Below are 25,266 nucleotides of genomic sequence, written 5' to 3' on the forward strand. Positions count from 1 at the left end.
AGATGTGACTGTAGGCACCTTGCTCTTTAACACCTCTCGCCCTTTAGGTTTACATCTCACTGGCAAGTTTAGTGTCCCTACTTCTGGGTCACTGGAATTATGCAGCAGGATTGACAAAATTATGCGACAAGAAAAGGCAAATTATGCGACCTAATGCAGCACATTTTCTGACATTATTACCTCATAATTTAGTAATGTGTTCAATTGTAAACACTGTATGGAAAAGCTTTCACATCAGCACCAGTTAAACATCCAAAATACAGTAATAATAATGGATGACCATTCAACCTTTACATGGGGCATTCCATTATGAAGAACATGGGTCGACACAATGTCAGTATCTTTTGATCTGTGTGAGCTAGATTTTTTTTTCCTGAAACCCGCAGATTATGCAGCAGATGATGAATTATGAGGCAAATGCCCCAAATCTATAATTGTGCGGAAATGCCACGGATGCCGTATTTAATTTTTCCAGTGGCTCTGTCCTACTTCATACATCTGTCACTCACCTGATTGACCAATTCCCAGTCCCTCATAACAAGCTGACTTAGTGGCATTCCTAAAATGGATGCTTCTTCAGTCAACTTTGAGGGGGGCCGTATTCCTCACCCAAAATCACCTGATGCAGGAATAACAGAGAAAATAGAGGGAGGACCCCCAAGTCCACCTAATAGCTAATCTTATGTAGTGGTTAGACATGATTGGTGTCATAATGCATTCCCATTAGTACCTATGTAGGGCCCCTAATCCCAGATGATTATGAGCATTAAAGATTTGAGGAACGTAAACGCATTGTCATTCATGCAGGTGCTCAGTGGACTCAGATGACGCAATTATTCAAACAACTTCTAATAGAGTACACTAAGTGGTTTATTAAATATTTGAACTGGCTAACCCACTCAATGTACTCTATTATATTAACATTTGCTCAAATAGATGTGTGATCTGTGTCCTCTGAGTGCTTTGAATTAATTATTGTGCCCAAATGACACTGGGTATTTGCATTCCTTACAGTCCTGATTTTACATTACCATACCTGATCAAATCCCACTCAGGTATGGTGACATTCACCACCTCTCGGAGCAGGAGGAAAATGTCCATGGCAAAGCCCACATAGTTGGGAATTTGTATGTGGTGACACACCCAATATATCAGGTCTGCCTGTTATTCCCCATTCTAGGGACGTTCATTTATAAAGCCCAGGTTTCGGTATGGGGATACCATCAGACTCAAGACCTGGCTCTTCGATGGTGACACAGCGCCCAGATACCCCTAGGGGTGACAGTGTTGCGGTTTAGAAATGCTGTTTGATTGATTGATCTAGAATTATCAATTATAACCTTGGTATCTTCTCCCCCTAAGGTCCGTGCAACTCCTAATGGGGCCCTTTGGGCCTTATTTATGAAGGCCTTGCAACACTTTTGCGTGGCCGTTGCATCACTTTTCATGACGCAGCGGTGGTGTGAACAATGCGCCACGTTGCACAATATTTACAATATCTAGGCAGATGCGTCACCCTGTAAAGCCCAGCACCACATTATACCTGTGTCAGGTATAATGAATGCAGGGTGGGCATTCCTATGTAAAAAAGGGTCGTAGAACTGTTGCAGTGAAATCTAAGAAATTCCACAGCGACAATTCTAGGACTCTACTGCATTAAAACCTTATGCCTGCCTCATGACAGGTGTAAAGGTGGCACAGTGCAATGGAAATAGACCTCCCACATGCATTTCTGGAGTTGCGTCATGCTTGCGACACAACTCCAGCAATGTGTGACTTTTGTGCCGACAGATACGTCTGGATTCCTGACGTATCTGTCATTCCTTGTAAAATGGAGTGCCATACATTTAACACGGCGCATCCATCGTGTCACAAGGAGGGCACAGTGAAAACTGTTGCATCGCTGTTTATCGAAGCGATGCAGCACTTTTCATAAATGAGGCCCTCCGCGTTTAGAACAAGCCATTCATACATGGGCACCATTGCAATGTGAGGTTTCTACATTTCGATGGTGGAGTGCATTCTGGTGGAAATCCATGACTTCATTCCCACAGATCTCACTTCAGATGAATGTCTCTGTAATAGGCTGAATATGAGGACCTTACTTTCCCAGCTCCACTTTCATTGGTTACTTGGATCACAGAAGCATGTCTTCAGTAATATTAGATTCCAGCTTCAGGAACCTCAAGCAAATGGAGGGGAAATACTTCAGGCAAGAACCCTACTCTTCTTCTACGAGTGGTTCACTATTAACATTTCTGTCCTTCATGGGTGTAGCACACTTTCACCTTTATTAGGGGTTCCAAGGAGGGGGCAGCCATATTTATCACACCTGGTAAAAATTGTGTCTTTTTTGTCGATTTTGATACTTTGTGCGCCAGAAGCTGAAGGTTCCGGTACTTTTCCAGGCACTTTTCTCCAGGTATATTTTGATAAATTTGATCTGCCGAAATGTTCCTGGTGGAAAATTGTGGTGATGCGGGATTATTACACCCGGTAATCTTTGGGTGCAGTAAACTCTACGCGCCTTATACTTCTGACCCCGGCACAAACAGGAGTTTGTACAAGGGCTGTAATGATCTGTGACATCAGTCATCAACCTCTTTATCCATTGATTCCTCCTGAACTGTATCTCACTGAGTGTGTTTTTATGACACAGGCAGCGGGGGTTCTGAGGATCTACACGTGTACGCAGACACAGTCTGACTAGTGATCCTGCATGGAATCTGCATTCAACTCTGGAGCTCAAACAAGGAGCTTTTACTCCTCCTAGGTCTCCCTCACAACCTCAGACAGAAGCATGCACACACACACCCACTCACCCACACGTGAATGCGTGTACACATGCACATACACAAGCATACGCATACACACACAGCCATGTGTATGCATGCACAAATGCACATACACAAGCAAATACACACACAAACACACGTATGAATGTACACACATGCACAAGCGTACACACACAGAAACACATGAATGCATGCACACATGCAAGCACACACACGAACATGTGTGCACACACACACACACACACACATGGTTACTTAATGCTGGTGCCACACTGCATTCCTATTAAGATATAGGATCCCCAGCCCCTGCCTCTCCTTTCTTAGGGTCACTTTTAGTCCAGCCTGAAAATGTTCCACTTAGAGGCTATTATGCCTTGGGCACGGATCCCCACAAGTACAGACTGAGGTGCCCTGGCAGAATATAGACTGAGGTGCCCTGGCAGAGCTGTGTGAGTGTCAGCACAAGTACAGACTGAGGTGCCCTGGAAGAGTACAGGCTGAGGTGCCCTGGCAGAGCTGTGAGAGTCTCAGCAGATGAATCCCACAGTGTGCTGCAGCAGGTGAACACTAAAGTGACCTGCCAGGGCCTGCAGGGACTCTCGGTATGGAATAGCACCCCACGCTGCAGGCCGGGACTGAGGAGCCCTGGTGGAGCACAGACTGACGTTCCCTGGCAGAGCTGTGTGAGTGTCAGCACAAGTACAGACTGAGGTGCCCTGGCAGAGCTGTGTGAGTGTCAGCAGTAGAAGAGAGTTGTTTCTGCAGGTCAAGTTCAGGTGCATATAAGAAGCTGGCATGGAGGCCATGGTGTGATGTGGGTGACCCAACTCTGTAGTATACAAGCAGTGTGCAGAGAAACTGAACCCTCAGGAAGTGATGAGTGTGTCTCCAAATATCACAATGAGACTTGAGCTCCACAAGGTGCTGCCAAATGAGTAACCACCATCCTCGAGGCACAGGGTCAGCCTGCACCAAGGGAGCACCGAAGCAGCCAAGAGATGGGGGTGTCAGGAAATGTCACTGCACAGACCTGAGGTGCTGCTGCAGAGATACCTGGGAGGATGCAGTGCTGAAATCTAAGTAGGGAGCCTGAGGGTAGGATGCAGGTTACTCAGGAGAACGTTGTGAACAGTGCTAAGGCTTTCACAGCAGAAGACGCTAGATGAGTGAGGTGGCACAACGGAGTTGTTAGAGACGTTTTAGTGCCGCACTAGCACTGGTTGCTGAAGGAAACGATACAGGTGCATTGGCAGAGATACATTAATGGCAGCGCTGCTATAAGAGGATAGGGCGCCGCAGCAAGATTGAGGTCGTGTGGCAGAGCAGTGTGGGGTCCCAGTGCTGGACTAAGAGGCATTGCATACGTACTGACTGAGATGTACGAGCATGGATTTGTGGGGGGTCTAAGTGTGACAATTGAAGCAGCTTCCCATATTATTTGGCTGGGCAGGGCCTAGGGTAAGCAAAGATTCCCTGGGTATCCCCATTAGGTATGTCTATTTCCTCTTGACCAGCACCCCTGCTCCAGGGCAGGTCTGCAGCTGGATGGCCACCCCTCCTCTTTTGATGTTTTAGTTCACGCCTCCCTGGCCGACACTCAACTGTTTGTTAGAGTGCATGGGGCATGACTTCAAAGGTCCCATCACATGTTATAAATGTACTCTCTAACAGCTGGAGCAACCCAATCAATTCCTTACACATAGACTGCAAAAATGATATTGGGACAGCAGCGAAAAAGCACAACGTGGTTCCCTTCTAGCCTCAGGAAAAGAGACCGCATGTGTCTAGGTGGACACTCACTCCCAGCAGGGCCGGACTGGGAACACAAAAGAGCCCTTGCAATTTTGTTGCACCAGCCCTCCATGGGCAAGAGTAAAGCACTGCTTTTGTTAATTGGGGCCGATATTGCAGCACCCCTGCAAAACCAGCCCCCGCTTTTCCAGTCTCCTGGGGAAACGCCTAATGCCCGCTCCGGCCAGTCCACCCTGGTTCCTAGACTCAGCACAGGTGAGGTGCACAGCAACCTGCTTGGTCTATAAGCCCTGCCACATGTGGCCAATATTCTTTCAAGTTACTTCCCTAGCCATCATTTCCATTTTATGAAAAAACTCTTTAAAAACTACTCACTTTCTTTTTACCAGGTAAATAGATAATTTGTGATAATTTGTGATATTGGGTTGCATCATCTGTACCTCATTATTTGGCAGATCTGCTTACCAATAAAGTATTTGAGATCCATTTTTAACACACAGTGGCGTAGCTTAGTGAGACTCGGGGGTGTGAATCTCAAATGTCTCAACTATAAAGCAGTGGCTGCAGGGTCGAGGGTTGAGATGTAATGTAAATGGGTACTTGTAAAGCGCACGGCTACTCCACAGAGTGTCCCGGCGCTAAAGGACCACAAGACAGACGGCCAGCCAGTTTCGGACAAGCATTGTAGACTGTTATTGCTGGAACAGCCAGGTTTTTAACTGTTTCCTAAAAGAAAGCAATTCCATAAGCGGGAGGCCAGCACTTGGAAAAAATCGGGAACGGGAAAACTTGGGAATCGTCATCAAAAGCTATTGTGAAGATCTTAGGGCTCTTTGCGGCACATAGTGCTGAATCCTATTCCTAAAATAGCTGGTGCCAGTGTCATAGAAGGCCCTGAAAGCCAGGTCCAAAGCTTTCAATTGAACCCTTTTCTGAACCAGCAGCCAGTGCAGGGACTTCAGATGTGTGGTCTTTCGAGCTCTGGCCCTACCATGAGAATAGCTCTAGTCGCCGCATTGTGAACCACCTGCAGACAGTTTAATAAGTACTCTGGTAGGCCAAGGTACATGACATTGACATAATCAAGTCTTGACACGATCAGGGCCTGGCCTACCATCTTCCTGTGCACAACCGGCAGCAGAGGCAGAACGTTTTTTAAACATTTTTAGCAGGCCAAAGCAGGTGCCAGCCAAAGTCTGTCTCTGGGCCTTCATTGATAGTTGGGCATCTAACTTGACCCCCAAGTTCTTTACAGTGCTCACTGAAGCTGCCGGGGGGAACTGTCTAGCAGCCACCACCGGTGCCAAACGTTGCAAGGTGGGGGACCAAAGAAAATGATCTCAGATTTCTCTTGGTTACACTTTAGTTGGTTCCGATTCAGCCAGGAAAAGACCTCAGTCGGGCAGGTATTGATTTCTCCACCTCTGAAATCAGCGCCCTTCTCGCAGGTGAACAGCAGTTGAGTATCATCAGCATATGATAATATTTTAGCACAGTGAGCCACAGCTAGCAACGTGAGGGGAGCCATATAAACATTAAAAAGTGACGGGCTCAGAATAAATCCTTACGGAACCCCCACCTTCATAGAAGGAATTGAGGCCGCAAAGGGAGGGGACCAAATTGTTTGCTGACAGTCGCTAAGAAAAGACAAAAACAACTTGAAACACCGTGCCGCCAACGCCGTACTCAAGGAGTCTCTGTAAGAGCCGGTCATGGGGCACGGTGTCAAAGGCCGCAGAGAGGTCCAGCAGTATCAATACTGCTTCTCCCCCTTTGTCCAATGTTTTTTTAATGGCTTCGGAGACCTCCAAAAGGGCTATTTCAGTGCTAAAATTAGCTCTGAAACCTGACTGACTAGGGTGTAATACATGGTTGGCCTCCACATATTCCGTAAAAATAGAATTCACCCATTTTTTCCAAAACTTTGGAAAAGAAGGGCAGTCGAGATATCAGCCTATAATTTAAGGCCACCGCAGGATCAGCGGCAGGCCTCTTAAGTAGAGGGAGGATTTCAGCATCTTTCCATTTATCAGGAACATGCCCTTTTAGCAGAGAAGTGTTCAAAATCCGGTTAACTGCTGGATTAATAATTTCAGCGATAGAGGACAGTACTTTGGCTGGGCAGGGATCTGTAGGGGAGCCGGATTTGAGAGATTTCATTAACTCTAGTGATTTTTCCAGGGAAACTGGAGGAAACTGGGTGAGGCCGGGGCCTGACTCCAGGTCAGCCGCGGATGCTAGTACTGTAACTACTTTGTTTGCTAAAGGCGTAGTTTCGAAGGCGTTTTGGATAATTCTGATTTTATCATGAAAGTGCCCTACCAGATGCTTGGTCCAGTCCTTCGTGGGCGTAAACGGACTTTCCACCATACTAGGGGAGGCGAAATCATTCACAATATTGAAGATTTCCTTACTTTTGTTCTCTGCTGACTCAATTTTGGAAGCGAAAAACTGTTTCTTTTCCTCACAAATTTTATTGTGATGGGCTATCAGGGCCTGTTTATAACTAGCTTTGACCCCAGGGTTAAAATTAATCCGCCACACTCTCTCCAAGCGTTTGCAGGCACTTTTGCTCTTCCTAAGAGCTTCTGTAAACCAAGGGGCGGAGGCACGGCCAGTCTTAGCCGCACGCGAAGTGGGGGGGGGGCCCAACTCCAAGGCACGGTGGTCCAGCCAGTTCTCGAGGCTGAGCTCATCCGCCTCCAGATTGCCGCTGCAAGGAATTGGGTGCTGCCTAAGAGCGCCATTCATAGCCCCAGGAGTAATCTGGTTGAAAGATCTAAAATTGTTGGGGCGGGGTTTGCCATAGAAGCGCAGGAAACATACCTCCTTGTAGATTCTAAAGTCGGTGCCCAAGGTTTGGGATCAGGGCTGCCTCTAGGGCGGTGCGATCGGTGCCACCGCACCGGGCGCCGACTTGTAGTGGGGGCATCATTTTTGAAGGTATATTAACATTTTAAAAGCACCTGCTGCCGTGTTCCTGGCCCCAACAATTTTCGGGCATCAAGTAAAATGTCAAGATAACTCCAATGATTAATCGTCTTCTTGGAAAGAGACTGGAAGTTTGACTCATCCTAAGGTAGCACAGAGGGTTAAAAGGCCTGCTGCTAAGAACGTGTACCGTGCAGATCACAAAGTGCATATAATGTAAATTGGTTCAGTGGGTTATTGCTTCTGTAAAGGAGCTCTTTTTATTACTTGTAGTTTATGTCAAAATCCTAATATAGAACATTGAGCTATTAACTGTCATCCTAGAGCTGCATGCAAACTGCAGGGTATATGCTGGAGCTATAGGTTTTTCAGCACAGTCTTTCATTATCCTAATCTTCCCAAAAGGGTTCATTTGGGTAGAAAACATTTTTTTATTATTAAAAGAACCTCTAACAATGGTGTTACGTTTTAAATTCTGAATATGTGCTTTTCTAGAATAAGGACTCTTAAACTATATTGCCTACCAGTATCGATGACATGTTACTCATACAATACACCTTGTAGTCCTGTCTGATGTAACATTTCCTACACACATATGATTATTTCTGTGCAATATATGTGTGATGTAAAGTGCTCTGACACCTTACACTGGTCTGAGTGGTGCTAGAAAACTAAATGAATCTGAGAGACAGTGGTTATGGAGACTTCAGGGGCACTGTAAAAGGGTGCTGGTTAGGTAATTTGTGTCAGAGGTGGCCAGCGGGGGGGTGCCAACAAACATTGTCGCACAAGGTGCCACCAGCGCTAAAGACGGCCCAGTTTGGTATGAACTGTTCCCATGAGTGTCAGAGTCAAGTACTGATTTGCACTATGTGGGCCTCTGTCTAGAGGGGCACGACGGGTGTAAAACAATGGGATGGAATGCTAACTCGATTGCCACTGTGTAGACTATTTTCAAGCATTCATCCCATCATCTTTTGGGTGTTTGATTGGCTGCAGTCTACCCAGAAACCTGAGACAGACACAGCTTTCCAAGCCTACCACTGCCAATATGTGTGAATGCCAAAAAGTAGTAAATTTACATCCATTCAAGGAGCACTTTCATGGGTGTAGATATACTTCGTTTTTGCTAATTCAAACATACATACATTTAAGATTCACATCCAAAACATTAGCAAGTTAAAACCGCTTAGCGAATTGAAGACCGCCAAAAAACGCAACATATACAAAGCGAACCCAACTAAAGGCCTCTGTACCCAACTCCTGAGCCAAGAATGCATTTATGTTGGGCGTGTCACACCCCAAACAGCTCTGTGAAGATACAACCCTGTGCATATACTGCAGATTAACAATTGAGTTTCAACAACTGAAATTCACATCCAGAATTTCTGATCTGTGCTTCGAGAACCAATGGATGTCATATCTCCCACTGTGCTCAAGCAAATTAAGCCACCTACACAGAGACACAATTAGTGGTTCTCCAGCAATCTGGAGAGTTTAACAAAATTAGACTAGGCTAATAAAATGTGTATGGAAAAAATCAGGGGGTATATTTACAAGGGCTTTATCTCCGCTTTTTTGGCTTAAAAAGCCAAAAAAGCGGAGATAAAACTATCACCCTATTTACAAGAGGGTGCTAACATGCCTAATCGCATGTTATCACCCTTTTGCCCAACGCCTCCCTTTGCATCTCTAATGAGATGCAAAGTGGGCATCACCGGGCATCACTGGGCATACCCCGGATGGACTACCTTGCAAATATCGCTGATGTTCACATCGCAATATTTACATGGCAGCCAACAGGATTTTAGCACATGTTAGTTTTTGGGAGAAAACCGCTATTTTCTCCATAAACTAACGTCCGCTAAAATGCAGACTTACCTATCCCTGACATTGGAGTGGATTATGCTGATACGACCCTGTGGGTCTTATCAGCAAGGTTATTGGCGTTTTGCAGGGAACATCGCTGGAAAACCAGCGATGTTCCCTGCAAAACTGTGATTTCCCCGCTATCTCTGGAATTTTTATCGCATTGGAGTAATGCGTTGTTAATAACGCGTTACCAGTGCGAGAAATCCCAGAGATAGATGGCGATAAATAACAAAGCGCTGAGCGCGCTTTGCGTTTATTTATCGCCGTCCTTGTAGATATGCCCCAAAGTCTTGACAATGGCTAGCTAGCCTGCAGGCAGGTTTTTTTTAAAAAATTCATATCCACTTTTAATCCATCCGTACTTTACCATGAACCTTTTAAATAGGTATATAACTTCTTTGGTCTCTCACTGTAAGATAACACCACCAGGTAGAAAAAAGTGCTCTCAATTTAGTTTAATTATATGTAACAAAATGTACGTATACCCAGAACACTGTATTTTATGTTTCAGGGGACACCCCAGTATGATTGCACAAAAGGCAGAAAAGGGAAGCCGGGACCGCCTGGGCTGTGCATGGTGCCATTCCCGATGATTACACAGTGCAGACAAGCATCCGGCACTGTGCAATCACCGCAAATGGCATTTTTCTATTGTACTCCACGGCTGCGGAGCTCCGCGTAGTGCGGCAGAGGTTTTTTGCACTTCGTGGAGTTCTGCGTAGTGCAAACATATAACATTCCTTAGCACACGTCTTATCAGTTATTAAAGTGACTTTAGTACATGGTGTAAACCGTGAGTACAAACATAAATAATGGACACTTAGTGGTTCTTCACTCTTCTATCAGGTTTCGTTTAATAGATGCAAGTCTTCAAGAGTAGTCATCTACAGCCAACACGTGTTTCGTCGTAAATGGGTGGTAGTCCCACGACTTTTTCAAGGCTGTATAATTGTGAAAGTACAAAATCAATACTTGTTTTAGGGAATCTAACCCTAATCATCATTCCATATGTTTAGTTACAAGAGACAATAAAATAGTGCCTCATGCGAACGGTGGGATACAGTCAACCACTTCCAAAATGAAGCAAAATTAACATAAAATTCCACTGTGTGAATACAGTGAGACTATGACTCAAACCCAGATGGAGAGACCTTATAAGGATGTGTGCCAGTTCAGAAAGAGATTCCGGTGTAGATAATTAACAAATTTTTCATTAGGTATATAAGAATTTTAAGAGCAAAGAATAGATAGGGATACGGGAATAATTAGTATTGTGGTGGGCGTGTAAAAAGAAACTTAAATAGTAATAGGAGTGATAAGGGTGAATATATCTAAGTTATGGTTATATTTGTTGAAATTTATATTATAAATACCTAGTTGATGTAAACAAAGAATTCTGTGAGAAAAGGGTAAAGGAGCGCAAATCATGAATAATCTTACGTAAAAATTAATTTGACATCAAAGGTAATAATGACATCGGTAGTTGTATTAAATTTGTACCTACTATATATGTGGTGATAATTCCAAACCACATAGGGTTTCTCAGGGGTGACGTCAATGTAGAACGATATAAAGGTCTTGGTGTAAGAATCTTCTCAGATCTAAAAGAAAACGTGGTGTATATGTTGGCTATGTTGATAATATGTTAGTTTCTGTGATTAAATATACCACAAATATCATGATAGCGATCAAAAGCTCGCTTGGGGCAGATTCCAATTGTGAATCTGCTCAAAATGTTCCATCTGAAGCTGTCCTAAATGAATGACTAAGTGTTCTAAACGCTGTGATTTAATATATATCGCGGGTGTATAACCAAGTAATAAAAAACTAATCTGACTTCACAGTTGTAGCCTGAAAATATGATAATTGCGTAGCATGCTTTGCCATGACAATAGTAAAATTTGATCATATATGCTAGTCAAAGTGCGAGTCGGTTGACTAACTTCCAAAGAACTATGTGTGCAATTGCAATGTCAAATATTTATCAAACTAACGTAAAGAACCTGAACGTGAGTCTAAAGAGACGGAGCAAGTACAAAGCATGCAAGCTAAACGGTCCAGTAGGATCGTATATGGCAAAGTAAAGTCAGTTACCGTGTTTGGCAGCTAAGAGAAGACAAATCTCTTGTAATGTTTAAAAGCGGATGAGAGCAGTATCTTGCATCTTACCTCGTCGTGTGGTAAACTTTATTCCCCGACGTCACCGACCGGTCTGGATGCAGAGTACGCTTCCAAATTGAGCGTTCCGGAGTCTGTTTAAATACCGGAAGTAAAACGAATATTATCCATGTGTAAGGGGATAGATTCACTAACAGTGTTGAAGGACTAACGTTTTAACGTTGTCTATGGCGGCCATCTTAGAATATGAAAAGAGTAATCTGCATCCAGACCGGTCGGTGACGTCGGGGAATAAAGTTTACCACACGACGAGATCTGAGAAGATTCTTACACCAAGACCTTTATATCGTTCTACATTGACGTCACCCCCCAGAAACCCTATGTGGTTTGGAATTATCACCGCATATATAGTAGGTACAAATTTAATACAACTACCGATGTCATTATTACCTTTGATGTCAAATTAATTGTTACGTAAGATTATTCATGATTTGCGCTCCTTTACCCTTTTCTCACAGAATTCTTTGTTTACATCAACTAGGTATTTATAATATAAATTTCAACAAATATAACCATAACTTAGATACATTCACCCTTATCACTCTTATTACTATTTATGTTTCTTTTTACACGCCCACCACAATACTAATTATTCCCGTATCCCTATCTATTCTTTGCTCTTAAAATTCTTATATACCTAATGAAAAATTAGTTAATTATATACACCGGAATCTCTTTCTGAACTGGCACACATCCATATAAGGTCTCTCCATCTGGGTTTGAGTCATAGTCTCACTGTATTCACACAGTGGAATTTTATGTTAATATTGCTTCATTTTGGAAGTGGTTGACTGTATCCCACCGTTCGCATGAGGCACTATTTTATTGTCTCTTGTAACTAAACATATGGAATGATGATTAGGGTTAGATTCCCTAAAACAAGTATTGATTTTGTACTTTCACAATTATACAGCCTTGAAAAAGTCGTGGGACTACCACCCATTTACGACGAAACACGTGTTGGCTGTAGATGACTACTCTTGAAGACTTGCATTTATTAAACGAAACCTGATAGAAGAGTGAAGAACCACTAAGTGTCCATTATTCATGTTTGTACTCACGATTTACACCATGTACTAAAGTCACTTTAATAACTGATAAGACGTGTGCTAAGGAATGTTATATGTTCTCATAAAACTTAGGTTTGCCTTGGGGAGTTAGGTGGTTCTCCCCTCCTTTTAGCACCGTCAAACGACTGTTCGAATCATATTATTCAGTGTGAAGATTCCATGCGGCACCAATATACCTAAAACATAACACCACTGTCCGGTAATTTCTCTTCTGCGTAGTGCAACTCCGCGAAATCCGCCCAGGGTTACCTTAAAGATGCTGCAGATTAGTAATATTAATTACCAAGTAGGCTTGTTTCTGAAGTCATCTTAAAAATGTCAACAGTGACTCAACATGGCTCTTCAAACTCTTCATGAAAATCAGCAATCCTCACACCTTCTCAGATGTGATGTCATCATTTCACAAGAGGTATTGGATTATCTATAAGAAACTGGGACAACAGGTTTAAATACAAGCTTCCACTGTGCGACATCTACATACATGTCAACATTCTTTCCTCCCTCAATCACATTCACAGAATTTCTTTAATCTTGTCACAGTCTTTTCTAAAGCCTTATTTTAAATGGCATGAATTACTTAACAAGGGGACCCCAATACTAGAACCATTGGTAGTATATGATTAAGAGAAACAATAGTTCATAATCGGCCAATCGGTTCAAGAGATATTAAATTCAATAGAAATGAACATCAATCCTGTATCCTATGTCATATGGCAATTTTTTTTTCCAGCAAATATAGGGAGGGACACATATAAACATTGTAAGTCAATTAATTTATTTTACAATATTAAAAAATATATAGATAAATCCGGTGCTCACATGTAAGTAAGAAGAAGCGGGCTGTGGTGAGTGAAAGAAGGATTTTTAAAAAACATATCTCACATTGACAACATAAGAAAAACTCCATATACACAACTTACATAAATTTGGAGTTTTGTTGTAATAGGGTTGATGGCGTTTCAATCTCAATTATTCGAGATCATCATCAGGACTGGTGTATGAGAACCTGATATTCTAAACATCTAAGGCCTGGCGAGACAGTCAGTTGCAAGTGGTGTTTCGTGCTATGAATGCCCAGAAGAAAAGTTACTAATAGGTATATTTGGAGGACCACGTATCCATTAATGGTCAAGGAAAGACTCTGAGGTTAGGAGGCCTAGCATGTGGACCAAGGGGAGTAGTATACTAGTAGAATATCAGGTGCTCATACACCAGTTCTGATGATGATCTCGAATAATTGAGATCAAAACGCCGTCGACCCCATTACAACAAAACTCCTAATTTATGTAAATTGTGTATAAGGAGCTTTTCTTGTGTTGTCAATGCGATGTATGTTTTTAAAAATCTTTCTTTCACTCATTTTTGAATATTGTATAATAAATTAATTGACTTAATGTTTATTGTGTCCCTCCCTATATTTACTGCAAAAGAAATTGCCATATGACATAGGATTGACATTCATTTGGATTGAATTAAATATCTCTTGGACCGATTGGCCGATTATGAACCATTGCTTCTCTTAATCTTATTTCAAATGGCAGCCTTCTTCTCATCTTGAATCCATTCCTGGACGGGATCACTGAGAAAGATCTCAATTGTCATTGTGCCTGATGTCAGTATCATCATAAATCTCTTGCTAAAGGCTTCTTCGAGAAACTTGGAACATTGCTATTTGAACTCTTCTTCTAAAAAGACAAGCTCCCAGTATATTCCCCAGCTTTTGCCAGTTTCCAACTTTCCACTGATCAGCAGAATAATGGGAGCGATTGTCGTCAGTCAAAGACAGTGCCATGCTAAATCTCTTGACATGCTTGGCTGATGATTTTCCGTGAGCATCTGGCCTTAACAAAGGGCAAGATGGAAGGACCAGAAGTAAGGATTTCCACATAAGGTGACTGTTATAATCTTGTAATACTTATAGTTAGTTGGTATGTTCCAATCACCCCCTCCCCTTCCAGTAGATGGTATGACCCTAGGGAGCTCACCTTAGAATGTTCAGGTGAAGTCTTTCATTGTTGTGAGAGCGGATGGTCAATGAATAAAGGCTGCATCAACTTACCTGCGGTGTGGCGTATTACTTCTTTATAACACTGGCGACGAACTGCGAAGGGGGCAGCTGACCATCTCCCCTCTGTTTATTCTCTCGAAGCAGCAGGAGTTAGTCCTTTAAGAGTGAAAGGGCACCCTTTTTGAGGACGGCGCAGCTGCAGAGCCTTATCTGGCGGTCAACATAGACTCAAGATTCATACAGTCCAAGGAGATCGTGGATCGTCTGTCGTTTTGACCTACTGGGTACTCGGTTTGCACCGTTGTGGGGTGCCAGTACACTACGAGATGCCAAGTGGAGTCCGGGTGTGCAGTGGTGCGGAGGAAGGAGACGTCTTGTTCAGGGACTCGCTGTAACTCCCAGTGGCGTGTTTAAACGAAGAGTATCACCCAGGTCCCTGCGTTCGTCACAGGCACAAAAATCTTGCGGTACAGCAAGGGCAGGGTGTGCTTCAGGGTCCTCACCCCGCGGTGACGATCGACGTCCAGGCGTTCCTGTTAGGAAGAGAGCAAGTCAGCTCCAGTCTTGACGGAAGAGATATCAGGCTGAGATTGTGTACAGCGGAGCTGTGTGGGAAGAGTGTACACCATCAGCCGCAGCGGAGTTTCTGTAACTTGTGGACGTCCTGTGAAGCAGTTCCTGTTCATTCCTCCGCGCAGCCCGGGAATTTCAGTCAGCGGGTGCAGCTGTTCATCCACTGCGTAGCCCGGGAAGTTCAGTCAGCGGGTGCAGTAGTTCCTCTTCTAAGAACCGGCGCTCCAGTCCTTGAGGACCGTACAACCCAGGAAGTTCAGTCAGGTGAAGCAGTTCCTCTCTGAGATCCGGCGCTCCAGCCTTTCAGGACCGCTCAGCCCAGGGTGTTCAGGCAGCTTGTTCGGTGCGTCAGCCGGGGTCGATTCCCTGGAGATCCTCGTGGGAGCCTGGTGAGTCTTTTCAGGCCCCCCCCCCCCCATTTTTGAGAGCTGGCAGTGTGTGGGAGGACTCTTCCGTCCTGATACCCAGGGAGGGGGAATCTCCGCATTTTTGTGAACCACGCTAAATCCAGTCAGGAGCGACATCGGGCGCTTTTTGACATTGTGACTGGGGTTAGTCCAGCGGAATCGTCTGATTTGCGTGGGGGGAGTGAGATAGGTCTGGGCAGTGTTGCTGGTGGCAACTGCTATAGGTGTGCCATTCCCATTCGAACCGTGAAGCACACAATCCGGGCTGTTTCTGCATTGACTTTCAAAAGGGCCTCATGAGCGGAAAATAAGTGTGCAAAGTGGTATCCACCGGAAAGCTTTCCGTAGAACATTAAGTCTCACTACGTACCTTAAAAAGGCGTTCCGTGTCCTCCGTTCTGTAAGAAGCTTTAGTCAGTCCTCATGGGCACACCAGGCATGAGCCAACCCCCGTCCTTTTTGAATGACTGTGGGGACCCAGAGATCCACTGGAAAGATTGGACAAAACTGTTTGAATCCTACCTGATTGCCATGGGAGGTGAAAGGTTTTCAGCATTGAGGAAACAGCACATTCTTCTGCATAATTTAGGTGTGCATGGTCGCAAGGTTTATGAGACTCTTCCGGAACCAGAGTTGGAGGAGGATGAGGAAATTGATGTTTTTGATGTGACATTGATGAAATTGGAGTCACATTTTGGGGATAAGGTCAACGTGGTGTTGGAGAGACACAAATTTTTCAGCAGAGTTCAAGGGAAATGTGAATCTATCTCTAATTACATTGCAGCTTTAAGGGGGTTAACGCAGTTGTGTGAGTTTGGGGAACTTAATGACTCACTCATACGTGACCAATTGGTCAGATGCACGAATAGTAGTAGGATACAAGAAAAATTATTGGCGAAGAATCCCACCTTGAAAGACGCTGTGGCCATTGCTCAGTCCGTGGAGCATACTGCGAAGTGTGTAAAAGAAATGAAAGTTAGAGAGGATGTTGTAGCGTCTGTACAGGTGGAAGAGCAGAGTAAAGAGGTGTTAAAAGTGTCAGATAAATGGAGCACGAAGGAGGCTCAAACCCATAAAGTTAGTAATTTAAAATGCTATAGGTGTGGCAGCAGTAACCATCTAGCCAATAATCCAGTGTGTACAGCCAGGAGTGTCATGTGCAAAAAATGCAATAGGAGGGGACATCTAGCAAGGGTGTGCAGAGAGGGGATAAGTAACACGGTGAGCGTGGTGAATAATGGGGAGGAACCTCATGCCAAGTACATTTTACAGGTGAGAAGCATGGCCGTGGGGACAAAACAGAACTACCCCAGATGTATTGTACTGTTTAATAACAAACCCTTGGAGGTGTTTGCAGATTCCTGTTCCCCTTTCACGTTGATAAATGTACAAGATTTTGTGGAATCACTGGGCGGATCGAGAGAAGTATTAGAAAGTCCTGACATCACACCTGAAGGGTACACAAGAGATCCCATTCCCCTAGTAGGCATGTTGAACAGCCACATAGATTTTAATGGGAGGACAACAAAGGGTAATGTGTACATTGTAGAACGTGGGGCCAATCTCCTGGGGTGGCAACACCAAAGGGAATTAGGCATTATACTAGATCCCAGTAAAGAAAATCAGGTGATCATGATTGACAGAGCTAGCAAGGAGGAGGATTTACAGTTGATGTTCCCCAAGCTCTTCAAGCAGGAGTTGGGTAAACTACGGGATTTCCAGCACAAAATTAAAATTAGAGCTGGAGCAAAACCTGTGGTTCACAAAGCACGATCAGTACCGTTCCACCTGAGGGAGACGCTCAAGGAAGAACTTGATAAACTATGTGAAATAGGGGTCATTCAACCTATTGAGGCCACGGAGTGGCTTGCGCCTTTGGTTTTGGCATCCAAGGGTAATGGGAAGGGCATTCGTTTGTGTGTAGACCTTCGCTCTTTAAATGAGAATATTTGGGTAGAGAGGTTTCCTCTCCCCAACATCAATGAGATGATAAGCACCATGGGTAAGGCATGTTATTTTTCTGTAATTGATCTGTCCAGAGCGTACCACCAAGTGGAACTGCATCCCGAGTCGAGACCGCTGACAGCGTTCACCTCGCCTTTTGGGGCATTTATGTTTGTAAGAATGCCTTTTGGTCTCGCCTCAGCAGCCTCAGTATTTCAGAAAATAATGCAGCAAGTATTAAAAGGAGTCAGGAACACACTCTGCTTCCAAGATGACATCCTGATGTATGGGGAAACGGAGGAAGCACACGAGGCCACCCTCCATACAGTGTGTCGCAGACTATCGGATGCAGGTTTGACGGTACAGCTGGACAAGTGTAGAATAAAGGTGACATCAGTGGACTATTTAGGGCACACCATCTCAAAAGATGGGTTCAGACCCAAGTACAGCTTAGTCCAGGCCGTAAGGGATGCCCCACACCCAACGAATAAGGAGGAACTTAAGTCATTTTTGGGCTTAGTGGAGTATATGTCAAAATTTGTCAGGAATTTTGCGGAATTGTGTGTGGATTTACGTGAACTCCTAAAGAAGAATACTGCATTTGTGTGGGAGGAAGGACACAGTGACATGGTAGAAATCATAAAGAAGCGCATACTGGAGTCACCAGCACTGGGTTCTTTCGACCCCAAAAAGAGAACCATTTTAACCACGGATGCCTCAAGTAAGGGATTGGGGGCCATGTTGTCCCAAAAAGGTGAAGGCGAGGAGAGAGTAATAGCGTTTGCTTCACGCACCTTGAGCGAGGCAGAACGCAATTACTCTGTCATCGAGAGGGAGGCATTGGCGTGTTTTTGGGCGGTACACCATTTTAAGTTTTTTTTGTGGGGAACCAAGTTTACCATACACACGGACCACAAGCCTCTTACCTTCATGTTTTCGCAGAAGCAGGCGCAGAATATGTCTCCAAGAATTAGTAAGTGGGTGCTGGGTTTGGAGAACTTTTGTTTCAAAGTTGAGTACCTACCGGGACCTGAAAATGTGATTGCAGATTACTTGTCAAGGTCACCGATCAAGGGAAAATTGAGTGAGGAGGTACTCGATGTGCCCATTTGCGCGGTACATTTACCTGCGCTGACAGATGTCGAATGGGAAAAGAGCATGAAGGAAGATAAGACAATGGACAGGTTGAAAGAGCTCATTGTCAAGGGGTGGCCGGAGAAGATTTCAGAGGTTCCTGACAAGGTCAGAGATTACTGGGAAGTCAGATTTGAACTCTCGATTATAGCGGGTCGCTTACACAGGGGTGAGAGAATAGTTCCACCAGAAGGGTTGAGGGAAAAGATCATAGATCTGGCCCATGAAGGGCATTTGGGCAGGAGCCTAACAAAAAACAAGGTGAGAAGCTGTTTTTGGTTTCCCAGAATGGATTCGATGGTGGAACACTCAGTAAAGGAATGTGTCAGCTGTGCGAGAAGCGACAAGAGCAAAATCATTCACAAGGCTCCTTTGGCCCCAGTTAATGTGCCGATGATTCCATGGACCAAGTTGGCCATGGACATAGTGGGTCCCATGGACATCCTAGGACCACAGAAGAGATTCTTGTTTGTGTTGGTGGATTACACCTCCCACTGGGTGAATTTTAAATTCACAGCGTCCACCACGACCAGCAATCTTATTGCATTTCTAAAAAACATTTTTGTGTATGAAGGGATACCGGCCACTTTGGTAACGGACAATGGAGTGCAGTTCGTCTCTGAGACTATGAGAGAGTTTTTAGAGGAACATAATATAAAACATGAAAGGACTGCTCTCTATTGCCCGAAAGCAAATGGATTGGTGGAAAGGGCAAATCGCATGATCAAGGAACACATACAACTAACCATAGCAAATGGGTTGAATGTGGAGGAAGCATTGAGAGAATCCATGTGGGCATATCACACCACGCCCAATGGGGTGACAGGGATGTCTCCGTTTGTGTTCCTTAGAGGAAGGGAGCCCAGCACCAAAATGAACCCGAGGTGGTTGGGTGGGGGAAGGAGTGTTGAGCCTGACTTAGATCGTGCCGAGGAACGAGTAGTTTCTCATCAACAGAAGTACAAGTCATGGTATGATGTAAAACATGGAGCGAGGGAAGTGGAAGTGAATCCTCACACCAAAGTGTGCGTTAGGAAACCTGGCAGGGTGCAAACTGGAACGAGCAAATTTGGAGCTCCACAAAGGGTGGAAAGATCAAGTAAGAGTGTAGTTCGTTTGGAGAACGGACAAACTTGGAGCAAAGACAGAGTTGTAAACACTGTGTGAAATAATGTCCTGTTATTCCTGTCAAAGGGAGATGTGTTATAATCTTGTAATACTTATAGTGAGTTGGTATGTTCCAATCACCCCCTCCCCTTCCAGTAGATGGTATGACCCTAGGGAGCTCACCTTAGAATGTTCAGGTGAAGTCTTTCATTGTTGTGAGAGCGGATGGTCAATGAATAAAGGCTGCATCAACTTACCTGCGGTGTGGCGTATTACTTCTTTATAACAGTGACACCTTCCACTGGGAAAAACATGGCAACAATATTGGGAACATCCACAGAAAAATACAATAAAGCAATCTTTTTATTAAAAAAATGGAATTAAACTGAAGAAATCTAAATTCCCAAGTTCTGTCTTGCAAGAAAGTTGGTTCTCTATAAGTGATATGAATCTGCAGGTTAAATACGTTAAGACTTGAAAAACTGGGATTATTGTGAAACATGTGTTGGAGGTAGCTGTACATTTGATGAGTTTATCACCACCATGAAAATCTTACTAAAGGTCTATGAATAGAAACAAAATGTGATTTGAATAAAGGATAAAGAGAACAATTTTTTTGAAGCTGGGACAGCGAGAATTAATTGGCAATTGTGTACAAAGATGTTCTCTATAGTAGCTTGTTTCATTACAAGCTTGACTGATGTAAGACTAATTTGCATCCAAAGGGCTGAGACAGTGCTGCCAGATGTTCAATAGTTTCACCTTGTGGTAAAGGCCACTTGGAAGCCCTAATAACATATAACCTTTTAGTGTCCTTTAGCATCATCAACCACCACTGGAGTGCGTAAGAAACTTTGACTAAAACCCCCCAACATGTTCTTTTTCTTCATACCCCATCAATATTTATTGTCTATGAGAAAATAGCTGCCTTTATGTGTCCTCTATCTGATCACGTGATCCCACTAAGATAGATCATCCAGGGATCCTGACTTATGCAAGTGACACTCAGTTGATTGCGATATTGATGAAAGACTCAGGCTCCCTCACTCACTGCTGCCTCCATGCTGTCCATGCTTGCATGAGACAAAGATGGATGACGTTAAACGGGGGCAAGGCTGAAAGTCCGGTAATGGTGTCTTCACCGTGCATTTGAATGCCATTCTCTGGGTTTAATACTCTATATGGAACCTACCATTTCTTCTAAGACATCCAGAATCCTCAGGGTGGTGAATGACTAAAAGGCACTTGAACAACAAAATCAGTGAGATCAGGAAGACTGCAACCAGCAACAGACCCACAGCATCACTCCGATTCTAACCACGAAACACAGAGTCATGGCCTCTAAGCAAGAAGTAATACCATTCCCCATATTGTCTAAAATGTACCCATCATACTAATATTCAATTCAAACCATTTGTTTCACATAAAGGCGGCCAACAGATGCTGTCTCAGATTTTTCTGTATCTGCAAACATACAACTTAGGTGGATTAGCACCTCCCACAGTGCCATTCGGAATTATAGCCCAATGAGAGCCAACCTCAACTTCCAAAGTATCACCCAACCCGGACCTTCAGACGTATCCAGGACAACCTTCTGACTATTTGATATTCAAAGAAATCCAATCAGAGACAGAGGCATGGCAGCGCTAGACCAAAACGCCCGAAACACCCTACCAGCCAGGACCATAGACATTAAGGGCCCTTCTACTGCCTTCTGACGAATAAAATATTTGTAGCTTTCTTCATCGGACCACAAATCTGGAGTTTGCATGTCCCAAGTAGTCACCCAAAACAAAGTAAATATGAGGGGCACAGGTGGATGTAGGGCAAGAGGGACATTAATGGGTCTTTAGAGAAGAGGGATATGGTTGAGTCATTGCTTAAAGAAATAACAAAACAAAAAAAGAAATGGGTCAGATTCATCTGGATTCCATTCATCATAGTTCCCTTTCTTCTCGTCAAGAAAGCAGAGGTTCCTATGAAGTTCTACCTACATAGAGTAGCTCCTCCCAGCCCTTGGCAACAGTGATAGGCTGAATCATAACCCTACTGAATTAGCATGTCAATGTCTCTTTGCGTCAATGTTTTTCTTTCTAGTGTATTGTACTGTCTAATTTTGAGAGGCAGGAAAATCCTCATGGAAGTGACTGCTCCTTCCACAAAGGAGGGAGAGCAGAGATATGCCTGCAAGTTGTGCAAAGACAGAAACCTTCAGCCACTGTAAAGTTGGGCAATGATTCCTTGCTTCGACTGATTCAGCAATCCCTGAGGAAAACTCCTGAACTTCATCCATAGTTTTGATTTTCTGCTCTAGGATGTCCCATTGGGGAGGTATTCTGGAGCAGTAGATTGCCACAGCCTGCAGCTGTATTGCTTATATCTCCAAATGTTGCACAGTTATTCCTGATCCAATGTTCTTGTTTTTATTAGGTCTCGGCGGTGAACTCCGTTCCATTTGCAGAGTTTTCTGCACTCCACGGAGCTGACGGAGTTCAGATCGTGGAGCGGAGTTTTTTCCTCGCTCGCGCTCACCGATGTTAAGCTGGAGAGTGAGGAAAATCCAACGCTAGACTACCTCCCATTTCGAGATTTCTCAATGCGGGCGGTTGTGGATGTTAGCAATCGCTTGTGTTGAGAAACCATCCATTCGTGTTGAGGAAGCTGCTGCTCGAGTGGAACATCTATTCGAGCAGCAGAAAGAAGCAGCGCCCTGCTGTGCTATGCATGGTGACATTTGCGCTGATTTTCCAGCGCGGAACAAACTCCCGGCGCTAAAAATCTACATGAGCGGCGTGACCTAAACCACTCCGCCGCTTGCGGAACTCCACGTAGCGTGGCAGAGTTTTTGGGTAACTTCGTGGAGTTCCACGTCTAGATCTCCATGAACTCCACGCAGGCCTAGTTTTTATGATGAGTTGTAAAACAGTCATACAAACTGGAGCATACCTCCTGAAAAGTTTCTATAGTCATAAGAATCATGTTTACACATTGTGTCTAGCTGGAGCACCAGTAAGCACCACTGATCAGTTGACTTTTATATTGTTCACCTTTTTTAGATTAATAAGTGCTTTCAATTTTCATGAAACCTTGTGAAAAATTATTTTATTCATCAAACAGTAAGCTAAATTCATTTTCTTGAAATAACTTTGTATTTACACTCTTGGCATTACTTATGCTCAAATTAATTAATCTTTTTTTTATCCATGGAAGTAATAAACATTTTCAGTCTGGCCATACGCCTGCCTTTCAAGCCTGCAGGCCCTCCATCAGGGGCATTAGTCTTTATGGAAGCCATGAAACATAAGCAACACATGTTGCAACAGAGATCATAATACATGTTAGTTCTTTGCACTCATTTCACCATCCCAATAATGTGCTATCAATTTGATTAATTATAACAAAGGTGCCTCAGATCCCAAAGAAAAAAATAAAGGCCCGATTACAATCTTGGTGGATGGAATACTCTGTCACAAACGTGCATGGATATCCCGTCTGTCCATATTACAAGTTCCATAGGATATTATGGAATTCTTTTTTGGTGGAGGGGATATGCGTCACGTTTGTGACGGAGTAACCCTGTCCACCAAGATCGTAATCAGGGCCTAGGAGACTACTAATGTGAACACTGCAGGAGGCTGTTTTTAGTCTGGTGCTCTGCATCCTTAGTGATCCCCAGAACGACCACAGGCTCCCTTTATTGGAGACTAGTTGTGAATTTATGCCAGTGGTTCCTGCAAGGTGTCTAGCTAGAGATGGGTTGAGAGGTGAAGTCATATCACCCAGCAATGGAATAGCAGTGAGTGTTCCAGACACAAGTGAGTTGCATCAGCAGGTGGTGATCTGTGTTGGTACATGTGTATGTGCGTCTGAGGAGGAGTGTGCTGCGATGAAGGATTGGGGTACACCGGCAGGGTGGTGTGGAGGTGGACTTGTTGCAGCGCAGAAGTTATACCTGGTAGCACATAGCTGTGGTCCACACGTGAGATGCTAACTTTTTCTGCTGTAGAGATCTACCCATTCCTCAAGGACATGTCGCGAGGCGCCACTTCTGTGACGTGGGCGATTGACTGACTCTGAATCTGCTCTTCCTTGCCAGGAGCTGACAGCAAACCAGTTGGGCGCCATCACCACAGAGATCCGTGATGCCCCCACCTTTTACTATGCTGAGGACCACAACCAGCAGTACCTGCACAAGAACCCTGATGGCTACTGTGGGCTGAAGGGCACCGGAGTGGCGTGCCCCATAGGGCTGAAGCTGTGATGCAGAGTATCGAAGGTTTCCACCATCCTTCAATGGGGACGTGAAGGTGCCCCCAAGTATTCCCTTTGGAAAAATAGATTGAAGAAACACGTCAAAACATAGGCCCAAAAAACTTAATCACAAAATTCTGACTTTACTAGAATATCTCCTTACAAAAATGTTTAAATTTATTTTAATCCTAAAACTAGCCGAGCTTAATTCCCACATCTTTCACAACTGGGTTAGTTTATTGCTGATACTCCATTCCTAGCAAAATTTAGTTTACAGGCTTGATAGTGGGCTTAGTTTTAGGTTAACATTTTTGTAGTGAGATATTTATAAAAGATTTAGATTATTGTTGTCTGTATTTTAGGTTCTACTTCTTGTCAGCTGTTTTCACATGCTATAATCTCACGTAAAGTCCGTTGGTAGGACCACCAGTGAAATGAAGAGAAATCGATGTGTATGCAGGGGAGTGAGGGGACCACTGCCTCTCTGATAGGTCAGTGGGTCTATAGCACCAACCAGTCACTTGCAAGAAGAGCTGCCTGACATGTGACTCACTCTGCCACAACCCTCCAGGACTTTCGGATTCACGATCCTGCCATAGGACTGACTCAAACCCAGCCCTACCCAACCTGGAACACTCATGATTTCCCTACAGATCAGTTTTCCCTGCACTAAAGAGGGTTCGAAATCATTGTCATGCTTTCGTTTGTTAACCTTCCAGCTGTGATCCACAGGAGGCACTCAATAAAGGCATATGTCTTCCATTGTCTGTATTATTATTATTATTAGTAGTAGTAGTAGCAGTAGTAGTAGTAGTAGTAGCAGTAGTAGTAGTGGTAGTGGTAGTAGTAGTAGTGGTAGTAGTAGTATTAATAGTTGTAGTAGCAGTAGGAGTAGCTTTAGAATTTTTTGTGTGATCATCACTATGATTATTCTCCCACAAGGATTCTCTCCACTGAAAACAGCTGGTTTATATTTGCTTACTAGAAAGAAAATAAACACAAATGATGGTGGAACAATGAACTACAAGCTTCGGAATGAACCTACTAGATGGATACCTGGGCCCAAGCATTCTGGGCAGAAGCAATGTTTACATTAGTGTGATATAAGGATCTGGGCATCCATGAGAGATGGGTATCCTGGCAACGAAGGGAGTGGTACCCAAAAGCGAGAGGGAAACCATAAACTTCAGCACTGATCAGAACTTGGGACCCTGAGACTAATGGGGGCTGGCAACATTGTTAGC

General features: G+C 44.0%; 1 protein-coding gene across 1 annotated transcript in view; it reads left to right on the top strand.

Annotated features, from left to right (window-relative positions):
* The window catches only part of LOC146857161 (uncharacterized), a 237,786-nt gene extending 213,002 nt beyond the window's left edge, over positions 1 to 24,784 (top strand). Inside the window, exon 6 of the mRNA XM_085647650.1 lies at positions 23,868 to 24,784. Coding sequence (XP_085503776.1) covers positions 23,868 to 24,032 — 165 coding nt within the window. The 3' untranslated portion in view covers positions 24,033 to 24,784. The remainder of the gene's footprint in view (positions 1 to 23,867) is intronic.
* The last annotated feature ends 482 nt before the right edge of the window (positions 24,785 to 25,266 follow it).

Source organism: Triturus cristatus, chromosome 3_2, assembly GCF_964204655.1.
Source record: "Triturus cristatus chromosome 3_2, aTriCri1.1, whole genome shotgun sequence".
In the NCBI taxonomy this organism is placed as follows: domain Eukaryota; kingdom Metazoa; phylum Chordata; class Amphibia; order Caudata; family Salamandridae; genus Triturus; species Triturus cristatus.